At 45.1% G+C, this 13,098-nt stretch overlaps 1 protein-coding gene and 2 long non-coding RNA genes across 6 annotated transcripts in view; 2 read left to right on the top strand and 1 right to left on the bottom strand.

Moving 5' to 3' along the window:
- Positions 1–3,858, top strand: part of CMTM7 (CKLF like MARVEL transmembrane domain containing 7) — a 24,841-nt gene extending 20,983 nt beyond the window's left edge. For all 3 annotated transcript variants that reach the window (XM_080387321.1, XM_080387322.1, XM_080387323.1), the window contains 3 exons: positions 1,526–1,624; positions 2,653–2,734; positions 3,119–3,858. In XM_080387321.1, the coding sequence (XP_080243447.1) occupies positions 1,526–1,624; positions 2,653–2,734; positions 3,119–3,132 (195 nt within the window). In that variant the 3' untranslated portion in view covers positions 3,133–3,858. The remainder of the gene's footprint in view (positions 1–1,525; positions 1,625–2,652; positions 2,735–3,118) is intronic.
- Positions 3,294–12,614, bottom strand: LOC308063833. 2 transcript variants are annotated; one of them, XR_013928098.1, is made up of 2 exons: positions 7,745–12,614; positions 3,294–4,372 (listed from the first exon to the last, which is right to left on the bottom strand). It is a non-coding gene; the product is annotated as an uncharacterized lncRNA (long non-coding RNA). The 2 variants fall into 2 exon arrangements; XR_013928099.1 differs by lacking the exon at positions 7,745–12,614 and adding an exon at positions 6,416–6,537.
- On the top strand, positions 6,398–13,098 carry LOC308063832. Its single transcript, XR_013928097.1, has 2 exons — positions 6,398–6,526; positions 12,608–13,098. It is a non-coding gene; the product is annotated as an uncharacterized lncRNA (long non-coding RNA).

Raw genomic sequence — 13,098 nt, 5'->3', positions numbered from 1 at the left:
CAGAATAGGAGGAAGACCTGTAAGAGACTTTGGGAAACTACAGCTAGTGTTGGGCTGAGTTTCCTGGCAGGTTCTCTACCTTGCAGCCAGGGGTGTGATTTGCAGTCAGTGAAGTTGCAGCGGTTCAAGAGGTTGTTCAGCACTGACACCTTTTAAAGCCGGGAATTATTTCTCCAGAGGGGCACTCTCCAGGCCACCTAATTTAGTCTTTGATTCTTTTGCACTTTGGCCCATCCCTCAGATTCCTGTGAAGTAGTGGCCTGCGTACACTGCTATAGTTGGTGTCTCTAAGGAGGCACTGGCACGAGGGACTTGCCTGCTGCATCACAGACTAGCCAGAGAAGCCTCCTTACAGAAATAATTTATTCTAGCAAAAGCAAGGGTTGAGATCTTGATTACTTGAACAAGGTTACATGAGTTGCAGTCTCAGAGCGCACTTGGTGGCAGAGCTTCTCCTCAGCAGCTCGGTAAACACCTGAGCAGAAGGAAACCATGATATGTTATGATAGAGTATTTCTCTTTTGGGATTTCTTTGAACAATCTCCTTTTGGGGCTGCATTCTCTCTGCTTTGGTTTGAGACAATCCCTCCTCTCCCTTATGCAGGGCATTTGCTTGGCTCATGCTGGTAGTGCAATGCAGATAAAGTAAGCAGAATAATACCCTCCCGCCCACCCCACCATGCAAAAGAAACAACCTGTGTTCAGTTTGCAAACACCTGTATTAGCTGCCGTAAGGTTTGTGAGGATACAAAATCTAAATCCACATATAAATCCTTATAACAAGGTAGAATTGACCCCTGGACTGATACTCGTGACACTAGAGAAGAGCTTAAATGTGGTGCTCTGTCAGAAAAACTCGTGCCATCATGTTTCACCACAGGACAGCTGTAGCCACCCTTACAGACTTAGGAGCCTAGGTGTTGGTTATCATTGTCTGCACAATTGTGCTTTTCGGGGCTTCCCTCCTGTTTCCAGTCTTGGTTGATGTAAGTTGTTAGTAAATCTAGCAGTAGATCCACTGCTTCCTTTCTAAGACTATCAGAAGTAGGAGCATTTGATTTTCCATTTATGCTGTTTGCTGCCATTTATTGCCATTTCATATAGGCTACAGAAATATGCCCTTAAGGCTTCTTCCTTCCTCCAGAACTGTCTCTTTAAGTAAGGTCCATATTTCATGCAGTAAAGAGACATTTTTCACCCTCAGTAATGTGCTATGTTGAAGTGAAGGGATTGTGTCTGTAGCCAGTAAGCAGATCTTATTCTAGTGACTTTAGTAGATCTGAAGATTGGCCCTCTCCTTTTTCGAATGTAAAGTCAGGTATGGTACAAAATCCACCCGTAAGGTGTTTTTTTTTCTCTCTTTCTCTCTCTTTCACTTATTTTTAGCCTTTTTTTTTTTTTTTTGACTCGGTGTTTTGCCCACTGGGTTTGAGTAATGTCTGCCAACTTGTTTTCATTCTAAGGCATATTTAAATGCTTTCCTGATAAGTTTCCCTTCTGATGCAGGCTGTGCTTGTCTTTACAGGAGTTTCTTCATTATTTAATTGGCACAATTCTGCTTCTCATTGCATCGATTGTAGCAGCATCCAAGAGTTACAATTTGTCTGGGCTTGTGGCTGGAGCGGTAAGACTGTGCTTATTAGTCCCGACACTTTTTTAATTGCAATATATATATTAAATAGGGCATTGGAAATCTATTACTTGCAATTTTATTTTCGTACAGACTTGCCTTGCTTGTGTCTGGGTTGGGTAAACTACATTCTAGCTCATTTCAGTGAATGTTCTATAACACACTGCCAACAAAAATATTCTGTAGTGAGACTCCAGACTCACCACTAAAGTAGGTATTTGTCCTGTCAGAGAGCTGAAACCAAAGGCTCCTGCTTTAACTCATAGGAACTGATGTGTTCAGGGGAAGATTTAAGACAATTCAGTTCTGACAAATGGCTGTTGTAGCAGCTAGAAGTTGTCTAAAGGATTTCACCCCAGTCTGTGGCTTTTGATGCCTTCTGCTCCTGAGCAGAGCCCTGTTCAAGATAATTACTTGAAAAAACCCGCTGGAGTCCTGGGCTGACTTCGTGGAAGATACTCTCTGCCTCTGTTGGCTGGAGGGCTTTAGAGAGGGAGGCATGACTTCTGAGTGTGGGCAGCAATATTTTCACAGCAGCAGGACTTGAATTACAATTCCTCCAGAGTAAAGAATTACTTTCAGAAACTTAGTCCTGATGATGCAAACAGACTAGAAGATTTACCTGACTTGTTTATTGGCAGATGGCAGGGAAAGACTTGTTTGAATGGGGCAGTGAAAGAGCAGTCATCAGAGGTGTTAGAAAAAGTCTTTTCTTTCTGGCAGAATCCTAGCGAGAAGTCTCGAAGGTGAGACTCTATGCTGCTGTCCAGCTTTTCCTCCTTCCTTGTATATGACTCGCTCTATCTTTCAGTCATTGTTTTGACAAGACATAAACTGCTATTATACTACAGAAATCTTTAATTTTTTAGTATATTGGCAGAGTGGAGTGAAATACAACTTTTTTGGGTCTGTTAACATCATAAAATATATAGCTGGATATACAAAGACTGCCCGTACATTCATGGAATATGTGTCATCTAATGTTCTGGAAGTATTTGTGGTTTGTTTGTTTTCTCATCCAGACTTTCGGGTTCCTAGCTACGATCCTTTGTGTTTTAAGCATATGGTCATCCTACAAGGTTTCATGCATCACGCAGTCAACAAGTAAGTTTCGTGCTTAGTACCTGCCAGAATGCTTCCCAAAATGAATATTTATATTTTCTGCCACAGAAAATTTGTTTTCCAGAATGAATATTTATATTTTCTGCTGTGTTTACCTGGAAGGATTTATTAACATCCTGTTACTTGTTACTCAGAATTACTCACAAAGCAATAATTCCGTATTTTCTGTCAACACAGACAAATTACAGCTCTTGACGGCTGCTAACAACTAACTACAAGAGCAAAATAACTTGCTTGTAGCAAATAGTAAATGTTAGTGCTTTCTCTTCTACCCTAACCCCTACCAAAAGAAGGTTTCCTGTGTGTTCCTTCAAGTAGTTGAATTTGTTTGTGGCAACGCAAGTGACGCTGTCTTCTTTTTCAAAGATGCATCTGTATGACTCCTTCATCTCTGCAAGACATCTGCCTTACAAAAAAGGATACCAAAGAGGAGTGTGCACTACTGAAGAGAGAGCATGGGTATTTTGTTACTAGCCTGGAGACCCGGTAACTTCTGAAGATCTACTTGAATGCCTATGCTAAACAATGTTGTGAACCAAAGTTTGTTTGCTCCCCCACCTCCCCAGTGCAAGAAGTTTATAATGGAGAGCCTGCTTTTTATGAGCTTTACAGAGATAGACAACTTCTGTCTCATAAGCTGGGCTGTGGTCATTTCTAGCTGTTTGCAATAAGTGCATTTAAAACTTATTTGGAGAGTCATTTGGTTCTCCTTTGAGAGGGATGGAAAAATTGCTTTTGATTTCCTCCATCTGTTTACAGAAGGGAAATCCTGTGAATTCCTACCTGATCCTTAACTTTCAAGGGTGATTTGTTTAACAAAGGAACTGCTACAAACTGATTTGTGCCTGGATAAGCTGACCCAAGTCTTTGTTACCTCTTTATCAGAAAGGTGGACTTTGTCTAACATCAGCTCAGCCAGCATCAAAAATTACGAACTGCAACTTGAATACATCACTGCAAACACTCCCTCCTAGCCCTAATACTACATGATGAAATCGGGGGGTTTTCTCCATGAATTTTTACAGGTTATTAACAATCAAAGATTATTCTTGAAAACTTCCCTCTGCTAAACACAGGAAAATACATACCCAAGAATATATGCTTAATGTTTTGTGGTTTTTTTTTTCCTTTTCACAAATACTTATTTCTAAAATGGGTATATTTGAGACCTGCTCTTTAGAAAATTTTGGTGCATTTCCTATAAAATGCTAGACTCATTCCTCCTCTTTGGAGTCTAACGGTGTTTATTGGAAGCCCATTGTGAATGGAGCAATGTGCTGCTTTCTCTCTCTCACATGCAGCTTGTCCCTGCCTCTGCTGGGATCCATGCTTTTGGAGACTGCCGGGAGCCTGGACAGGCAGAACAGTTGAGTTTTGTCCAACCTGTTAGTGTCATGAAGTTCTACGTGACTTTGAGGCTGAGCTTCTGCCTTCTTGGCACCTTTGTCTTTCTGTCCTTTTGCAGTCCCTCTGGTGAGCTGGAAATTCTTTGCAGGAAAAAGGGAAGTGCAGGCCCCTCTTCCTTGGTGCTTCCCCTTTCACGTCTATCTGTGAAGTAGGACTTTTCCTTATAAGTTGGTCTCTTCTGTCAGGACAACCGCATGATAATGCAGCAGGTTTCTGCAAGAAGTAGGATTTATACAGTTTACCGGGTCCAGTCTGGAGGAAAACAAACATTTTCTGGCCAGCTATGCATTTTTCTGTTTGTCTGAAATTCTGTGCCAATACTGCTATATAGTGGTCCTCTCAGAAAAGTCTTTTTGTGCCCCATTAGCAGGTCATCATACATTGCCATTTTTTGCCACCTTATTTTTTTCTGTCACCATAATATATGTATCTTTGCTTAGCTTTGCCCCCGGCTCCGACCCCACCCCTCTTGGACAAGAGAAATCAGCCAACTGCTAAATGTCAAAAATTTTGAGTAAGTAGATGAAAGTAACTAAACAGATAACCTGGAAAGGTAGAAATACCCCACCACACAGTGCACGATTTCTGTGATTCTTCTCGCTGTTCCTTTTCGTAAGTGCCCTATTTACAGCAACATAGAACAGGAAAGAATTTGAAAGTGCAAAAGTCTGCTCTTTGTGGATTAAGATACATTCTCTCCAAGATAAACTGCTTTGATGTTAATATAGAGAATTATTCAAATAAAACTATATAGCAGGCAGTTATAATGTTATTAATTTCACATTGACTGTTTTTTATTTATTTCTTTTCAATGTCCAACTTTGGCCTGCTTTTCTGCACCATGCTTTCAGAAGATGTATTTCGTGTTTGGTTGGAAATGGGTTGCTTTTTTCTTTTAAATGACCTGAACTGAGCATGCCTCAAAGGCTCTCTGGCTTAACAGACATCTTTCTCAGCTACAAGACCACTGTCTGCAGCGTCAGTGATGGTTCAGGCTTCCTTGCCCTGCCAGCACAGGACTGGTCCAAAGGACATACATGACAAGGGACTTCATTCTGGGCACTTTGAATGAAAATACTTGCAGAAGAAGGTACACCCCCACACACCCTGTATGTATTTTTTTGCAGCAAGGGTGCTTGATCACCAGTTCCCCTGCCAAGGCTAACTTAACTCGAGTTTTTAGAAACCAGCACTCTGACTTTAATTTGGACGGACATGGTAAGATATTTAAGGATACAACTTCTTCTGTTCCCCCAGAGGAAAGAGAAGTGCTCTACTTCTCCTTCGCCTCCTGAGATACCACCTCAGGTATTAGGCACATTCCTACAAGCTTTAACCTCTCTTGGCAATCCAGTGGGAAACCAATGTTCTGCTGCACACAGCATGAACGCAGCTGAGACCTCAGCGCTGCAGTGGCATGGGGAGAAGCACCTGCTAAGGATTGGGGCTGGAGCCTGAGCTTGCTCTGAAGAAAAGGCTGTTTCCACTCTGCTGGAATCGTGCCCAGTCTCCTAGCAATCCACTAGCACCTTTTTTTCAGCCTCCCACATCACTCTGTCGCTTGTCACCACGCAGGGGAAAAAAGTATCAGGGAAATTGCATGTAGTCTGACAACCAAAGAATTTCTGAACCATGCTCTGTGATCATCCAAATAATATGTTTTACTGCGAGTGCACTTGTTTATACTGGATCAAGAGAAGTAAATTACAAGTTCCCTTTTGGTTTTTGTGCCTATCGACAGGTCTAAGGTATGCCTGCAGCTTTTGCTGTTACGACAGCGCCGGGTCCGTAGACCCACCAGATGCTCTTAATACAGTATGTTTTCAGGCTGGAAAACTGACATGTCTGCTGCCAAAGCTTCCTCACTTCCCTCAGATTCTCCTTGCGAAACGTCTACCAAGGAAAGCACAGGTTTTGCTGTAATCACCAGCTCTACCAGGGGTCTTTGAATGACAGCTCCGTCTGGCAGGGACTTTGGCACCTCACTACTGTAGCTCTGCCAGCAAAAGTATTTTAAGTTTCCTTCAGTGTCAGCCTGGTTCTGAAAGCTCCATCTGTCTGCAGCTTTGTCAAATACGGGATTCCAGCTGTTATAGAAATAAACTATGTTTGCTATTTGGATGATGTAGGAGCTTTGAGAATCAGATTGTCTTGTTCATTTTTTTCCTTCCTCTACTAGAGCAGTGACCTTCTCTCTGGGGACTTTCAGAATATATCCTGTAGCTGAAGGACAAGAGGCAGGAGCCATGGAAATACCTGTTCCCCTGCTGTTGTGTTTAGATTGCTGGTCTCTGGCTGTCCCACCCAAAAGCTGTCCATCCTCTTCAGCTCCAAGATGAGTGTAGTATATCCTTTGAGCCAACACAGGTAGAGTTTTGTGTTCAGTCTTACTGAAAATTAGTATGTAAACGTTGGGAGAAGAAAATGGTACAGTTTCATATTGCAGAAAACCCCAAACCCTGACGTTTGAGCTCTGGGGCCTTAAGGTAAGTTAAGAGAGTGGGTAGTGCTTTTGTCAGGTACAATCTGGGAAGACGAGAAGGGGAAAAAAAACTTTCTTAAAAAAGAGGAAGGGTGGCTTTGAAAAGCTTGAGGACTGCAGTGCTAGGTGAAGACACTGCAGGTTATGTGACAGCTTGCACGCTTCTTCTGTTGCTCTGAAATTGTGGTGTTGTGCATTGTGTGAACTAGGAAGGAATTAAGTTCTTTGCTCCTGAAAAGGCTTCGGGAACAAATCACTGTGGGGTACAGAGGGGATAGCAAGACCCTATGAAAATAATAACTTCTAATGAATTGGGGAGGTGTTGTGTTGTGAGTAATGCTCCAGGGAAGAGGACTAAGAGCTTATTAGGTCAAAGAGGAGCAGGAGACAAGAGTGAGCAGGTGTCAACATTGGTAGAAAGCTTGTGAAAGAGAAACTAATGTGAGCACATTATGCACTAATAGAAATGCGGCAGATACCCACGGTTTCTGGCTGTCCGTACTTAAAGGGCAGACCTACCTGGAGTGATAGAAAAGTCTCTTTTCTGCTGGCCTGCTATGCACGCTTCATACCCCATGTCTGGGATTTTCACGTTCTGCTGAAGCTCCAGAAGGAGGGCACTAAACCTGACCCAGAGGCTGCCGAACATGGCATCAAGGTGCCGCGTGTTCTTAACAATTGCTCTGGGCTCTGCTGCTCTTAGAGACAGCACGGACAAAATGCTGCTGCTGAGTGTGGGAGGCTGTGCGCTGGCCGGTGGCCTTGGCCAGCCCTGCGGCTAGGGCAGCAGCGCAGACCTGCTTGTAGACTGTCATCTGAAAGCCGGGGAAGGCTGGAGCTGCGCGTTGCTAGCCCAGCTGATGGGCTTGACACTGGGCTGGCATCCTGGTGGTGCAGCTGTTTGTGTGAGGTGGGGAGAAGTGGGTAAGAGAAAGGGTCTGTGGGAAGCCCGTGTCCTGTTCTTTCTGCCTGCAGAGATCTCCCAGGTGGCAGGAGAGAGACCTCATTACAAAGCTCTAGGGTATTCTTAAGCAACCCTCCCGTTTAGGCCGTCTCAGGTTTTGGACTGGAGCGCAGGTGCAGGCACCGTGCCCTTGGCTTACCTTTTGCTCCTCTGCAGATGTGCAGGGCTGCACGCTTGGGCAGCCAGTCTGAGGAACAGTCAGCTCTTGGTTTTGGTCTCTGGTCCCAGGACTTGTTTGACCCCGCTACATGGAAGCAGGTCACAAAGTCGCACTGGTGCTTGTCCTGTTCCTCTCCTGGAGAAGGATGACTACTTTTTTCCAGCACGACAGCTGGATAACAGGAAGAGCTGTAAGTGCTGTTGGCTGCTCCTTCCTATGCCTGTCCCCCTTCTAGAGGTCACTGGTCACCCACAGCTGGCTGCCGCAGAGTTTGTTTCTGTTCTGCCTGTCCTTGAGCCCAGAGCCCATCAGCCTCAGCCAGTCCCCTGGGTCAGCACTCTGTTTTCTCATGGTAAGTATGCACCATTGTTTATTACTAGGGACTGACCACTATACAGTGGGTTCCCACCATCCAGGAGCTTGCATTAAAAAAACAACAAAAAGGCTATATTTGTAAACAACTGATGAAGAGTAGCTTTATCCTCTTATATCTGCACTGGTTTACTGGGTTAATGACTTGCCAATTTATTAAGTACTGAACAAGCTCTCATCACCTGCCTGGACCAGCCCCTCTGCCTTGGGGCAGTTGGCAAAAAAAAAAAAAATAAATCTCTGCTTTTTTCCGTCTGCCAAACTTCTGTCTGAGCTGCTCTGACAGTGAAGCTGTCTGGCCATGCCCAGAAGCAGCACTTCGAGCAGGTAGGAAGCTTAAAAGATGAAAGGAAAAAAAAAAAAAAGAGTTGCAGCACCACAGGAGCTTCCTCAAGGGCGAGATGGTTGCCAGTCACAAGGTTTCAGTTTTACATGAAGGCAGAATTTAGGTACTGAAATCTTTGACGTTGTTCTGGTTTAGTGCTGTGACAGCTTGGCTTCAAAGGCACGATGCTGTGGCTGCTTATGCACTGGGGTGGGGGGCAGCAGTACAACAGCGGGGGCTCCTAAAAAGGAGGCTGGGAGGGACCTTGCCTTTTGGGGTGGTGGGAAATAAGGAGGGTGGCCCTAGAAAAGCCACTGCAGAGGAAGAAGCTGAAGTCAGGGGGCCTCTACAGAGCAGCAGCACTACCCGCCACCTTGCTCAGTGCTGGTCCTTGCGTTAATGTTTTCATAGTGCCTCCAGCAGCACCTGGCTTTTGCATTTTGCTAAGCTGCAGCTTTATAGAAAGGTGCATAAGGTAAACATTTTCAAGAGCTGTTTTGTCACTGGGTAAGTGCTAATTGGCTCTCAGATGAGACTTGTGTTCGACAGAGTATGCCCTTCGGAGCACTAGCCAGCCATGAAGGCCGGAGCTTTTGAAGCAGAAGGATTAGGACACAGATAAAATTACATCAATTAAAATGCATTTTTTTGTGCATCCTGGCTTGAACCAAGTTAAATTAAAAATGCCCAAGATGATGTAATTTCATATATCACTCTTTAGACGTTTACAGGCCTAGAATAACAGCAATGCACAAAGCAAACCGTTTGAAAGGAATAAACTACAACCTCTGAAGCATTAGCAAGAGAGCAGCAGTCCTGCCCCCCTCACTGCGACAGGGAATTCAGCCAGCCGTGTGGAGGGTCACAGGAAGGCACAGGTGTCCTGGTGCCAACGCTCAGTGCTACAAAGCCCCCAGGTTACTCTGGCCCCAAAATGCGTTCAGCCGTGCCTGGCGCAGGGCACTGCCATGTATACCGCCTTCAGACCCTCGCCTGTGGCTCTAGAGAGGTGTGCCCGCAGGCTGGGACACCCTGCAAAGGAGACAGGTAGCGACGTGGCAAACGCACCGCCTGGAAAAAAGAGGGAGTAGAACAGAAGATAAGGAACAGACCAAGTGCTCTGTGCTTTGCATGTGTGGGTATGTTTAGACAAAAGTAATGCGTGGTGGCGAAGCAAACACCTGCACGTTTCTGTGGCTGATGAAGGGGCTACCAGAAAGACAAGATGTCAGATTTTGAAGTGGAGCCGATGTGTGTGTGTAGGACTTGGTAAAGTCCGAGCAGAGTGGTGGGACATTTCCCCCCCTGCGGGGGTGAATATCCCCAAGCTGCTAATGTAGAGTCATTGCTAAATTAAGTATGTCTGAGCCATTTGTTCTTTCCTTACATGTTTGCACTTGTGCAGGAAAGGCAACAGCAGACAAGCAGCCTTCTTGGCTTAGGAGGAATTGTAGGAAGACGCTAGAAACCTTGAGGGAAAAGAAACCCCACAGGTGTAGACTTGCAGGCACCTAACCTTTAGGCATACAAGGACAGACTGAGAAATTAGAGACAGCACTCATCCTGCACCTGTTTTTACAGCCCAAAGAGAGTAAATTCTCCCAGGGAAAAGCACAGTGTGTCTTGGAGGCTATTTGCATGGGACTAGCCTTAATACCCAGCCATTCTCCTTTGTGTAGTTAAAGGAGAAAAAGGGCAAGAGTGAATCACAGGAGCACAGGAGTTACTCTTCCCCCTCTGATTTATCCTCTTCCTCCATCAGCTACCAGGGGAGCTTGGGCTCCCAGCTGGAACCCCTCAGGGTGGGGCTGAGGAGATACCCCCTTTACTTTCCCATGCAGAGCTGGGGCAACACCGACCTCCTAATTCCAGCACTTGCATCTCCTAATATCATAGCTGTGGGGTGGGAAGAGACCAGGCTGGGAGTTGTGTATCACCTCAAAGCCTGTAGCCAAAAGCATCCATTTGCAGTTTCCTTCTATTGTATCTGCTAGCCAGCTGTGGTGGTAGGCTATGATTCCCTCCCTCCCCGCGTACAGCCCTGCCAGCACACACAATTACACCACTTTCTTTTATTGAGAGCACTGGGGGTTGTATGAGGTAGACCGGTGCTGCTGGTGGCTCTCTGTACCCCCACGAGTACAAATCACAGCTCTGGTGGCATAACGGCTCTTTTTAAATCAGAGTGCTTTGTCCATCTAGCACAGCCTACTGTTATTTCTACATCTGTAAATCACTCTTAACATAAAACTTAATGATCTGCATCCCCCTTTTTCATGAACCCCAGCCAAACAAGAGCACAATGCTGCAGCTGTAGCTACTAAGCTATGGTGGCAGCACAGCACTCCATTAATACCTCATGCTCAGCAGTTTGTGGTGCACGACAGCTGAATAATTATGCCCTTGTTACCCTCAAATAAGAGGCACAATTGCCAGAAACAAGCATTTACAATTAAAAAAAACCAAACCTGTATCAAGTCAAGGACAACATTTTTTCATTCATAAAACAAGCCTTTCTGAACAAGAGGACTATGAGGCAGAAGACAGACTGACATTAATGAGCCAGTTGTTTCTAAGGCTGTATTGTACCCCCTCAAACAGACCTCCATAGCTGCTTTATCCCAGCTGTTCTGGGAAACTAGTAGGCAGAACTTTAGCCAAAGCTGTCCTCGCTCTGAATTGCACTGATAGGTTTAGTTTAGATTTGAGGGACAGGAATGGGAAGCAGGGCTTTAACAACGCAGGTATCAATAACCAGTGATCTGCAGCCTTTGAAATGGAGCAGACAGGCACAGGAGAGTGAAAACGGGTGGTGTTAACAATAAAAATAGAAGTGGCGAGAGTCTGTCCTCCTTTCTGAGGGTGCCTTGTTGCTCACACCAGGGTTAAGCTCCATGTCTTTGGTTAGTGGGGTGCAGACACAACAGAACAGTTAACTTGCCTCCTTCCGTACCTACAGCTCAACATTAACAGATTTCAGAATCGTGCCGGCACTGATATTTTCGGAAGAGTGACAGCTGGTGCAAAGGAAATAGTTAAAAGGAGGGCTGTGGTGCAGACAGACTTGCATTATTTTGAGCAACATTAAACCATACTCTAAGCAAGGGCAGGGCATACGGTAATAAAAAACTTCTCATGCTTTTGTCTTACAATATTATGCTTTCAGTAAGTCCAAGTGAGGACTGAAAAGAGAATTCTGAAGTACACCCCAGGTTTAGCACTGCAGAATACTACATCCTTTCATGCAGCACGTCTAGCAACAGATACCTGACTGGGTATCTGCTGTCCTGCCTGCACATGAATCATGCTACAGAAGAATGTTCTTATACTGTCACCTCCTTGTGAAGCCCTGACTCTGACCTCGGGGCTTACCAACTTCAAAACAGCCAAGTCTGGTTTATTTTCCCAGTCCTGTTCAAATATTCAGCCAAGAGATAATAGGTCATAAGAAACAAAACTGAATGAGTGATCATGACATGTGGGCTGGTCAAAGCAAGTTTCGCTGGGGTGCCTGGAGAGGACTGGAATTGCAAGAAGCCCTGTCTGGCACGCTTCACATGTTTGCCAACATTTCTGTTTGTGGACCCTGATTTTTTCCCAGCATGTATAATTTGCATTTTTGGATAATAAGCTGCTCTCGTTTAACTTCCCCGGAGTCCAGGAAATGCTCAGGTATTCCCCATTCCCTTGTCCTTTCATCCATGATCCACAGACCTTTCATTGAAAGCCACAGCATAGTAGAGACCACAAAAATCTTCAAAGCCATAGTACAGAGTTATAGGTGCAGGTGTAGTCATGCAGCTGAAACATGAATTTTTAAAAACATCTCTTGACAAGTTACAAAACCAAAGGAGTAAAATGAAGAACCCTTTCAAACTGCTCAGGTAAAATATCTCCTTGAGACAGTATCTATCTGATTATATTATGAAAAAGCCTTCAGGCTGTATTTTGAGAAGTAAGCAAAGGACTGGATGCAGTATCACTAAACTGCACCCTTCAATTTATAGCCACACTGACAGAAGAGGGCAAGGGGGCTTTAAGTCCACTGAAAATACAGGTGGGAAGCGGGTGAAGCCGTCCAAGACCAAATAATTTCCATCACACGATCATCTTTGCCCTCTTGTGGGCAGCCTTCTCTCCTGCAGCTTCTCAGCAGATGGCTGCGCAGGCTGCACCAACAGAATGCGAAAAACGTCGCTGGCCTTCCGTGTGCTTCCTTTAGCAGGCAAAGCATAGCTATTCTGAATCCAAAAGTAAGTCAAAGCCAAAGCCCCGCCAAGCAGTTACCCTTGCTCGGCTCCTGCCCGACAGCACGGAGGCTGTGTGACGAAGCAAAAGCAAGCGGCCGGCCATGCTCCTTGCTGCGAGGAGGAGGAGGCCCACCTGAAAGCAAGGAGCCTTCAACTATGGATGCGCAGACAGCAGCGACCAGGCGGTGCCTTGTGCGCTCACGACAGACGGCTGCACACTGCCAGCCTATGAGATACGCTGCCCTGCTGCACTATTCTGGTAATCTACAGTAAACTAACTTGGATTATGCTACTGAGAAAGGAGTTGCCATCGTTCTAGCAATAACAGGACTTAAACTGTGTGGTCATGCTCCAAATTATTAAACCTTTATTAACCTTTCTTAGGA

Source organism: Falco punctatus, assembly GCF_963210335.1.
Source record: "Falco punctatus genome assembly, chromosome: 4".
NCBI classification, from domain to species: Eukaryota; Metazoa; Chordata; class Aves; order Falconiformes; family Falconidae; genus Falco; species Falco punctatus.
Note: the sequence above shows the minus strand (reverse complement) of the source record. Positions and strands in the feature narration are given on the sequence as shown.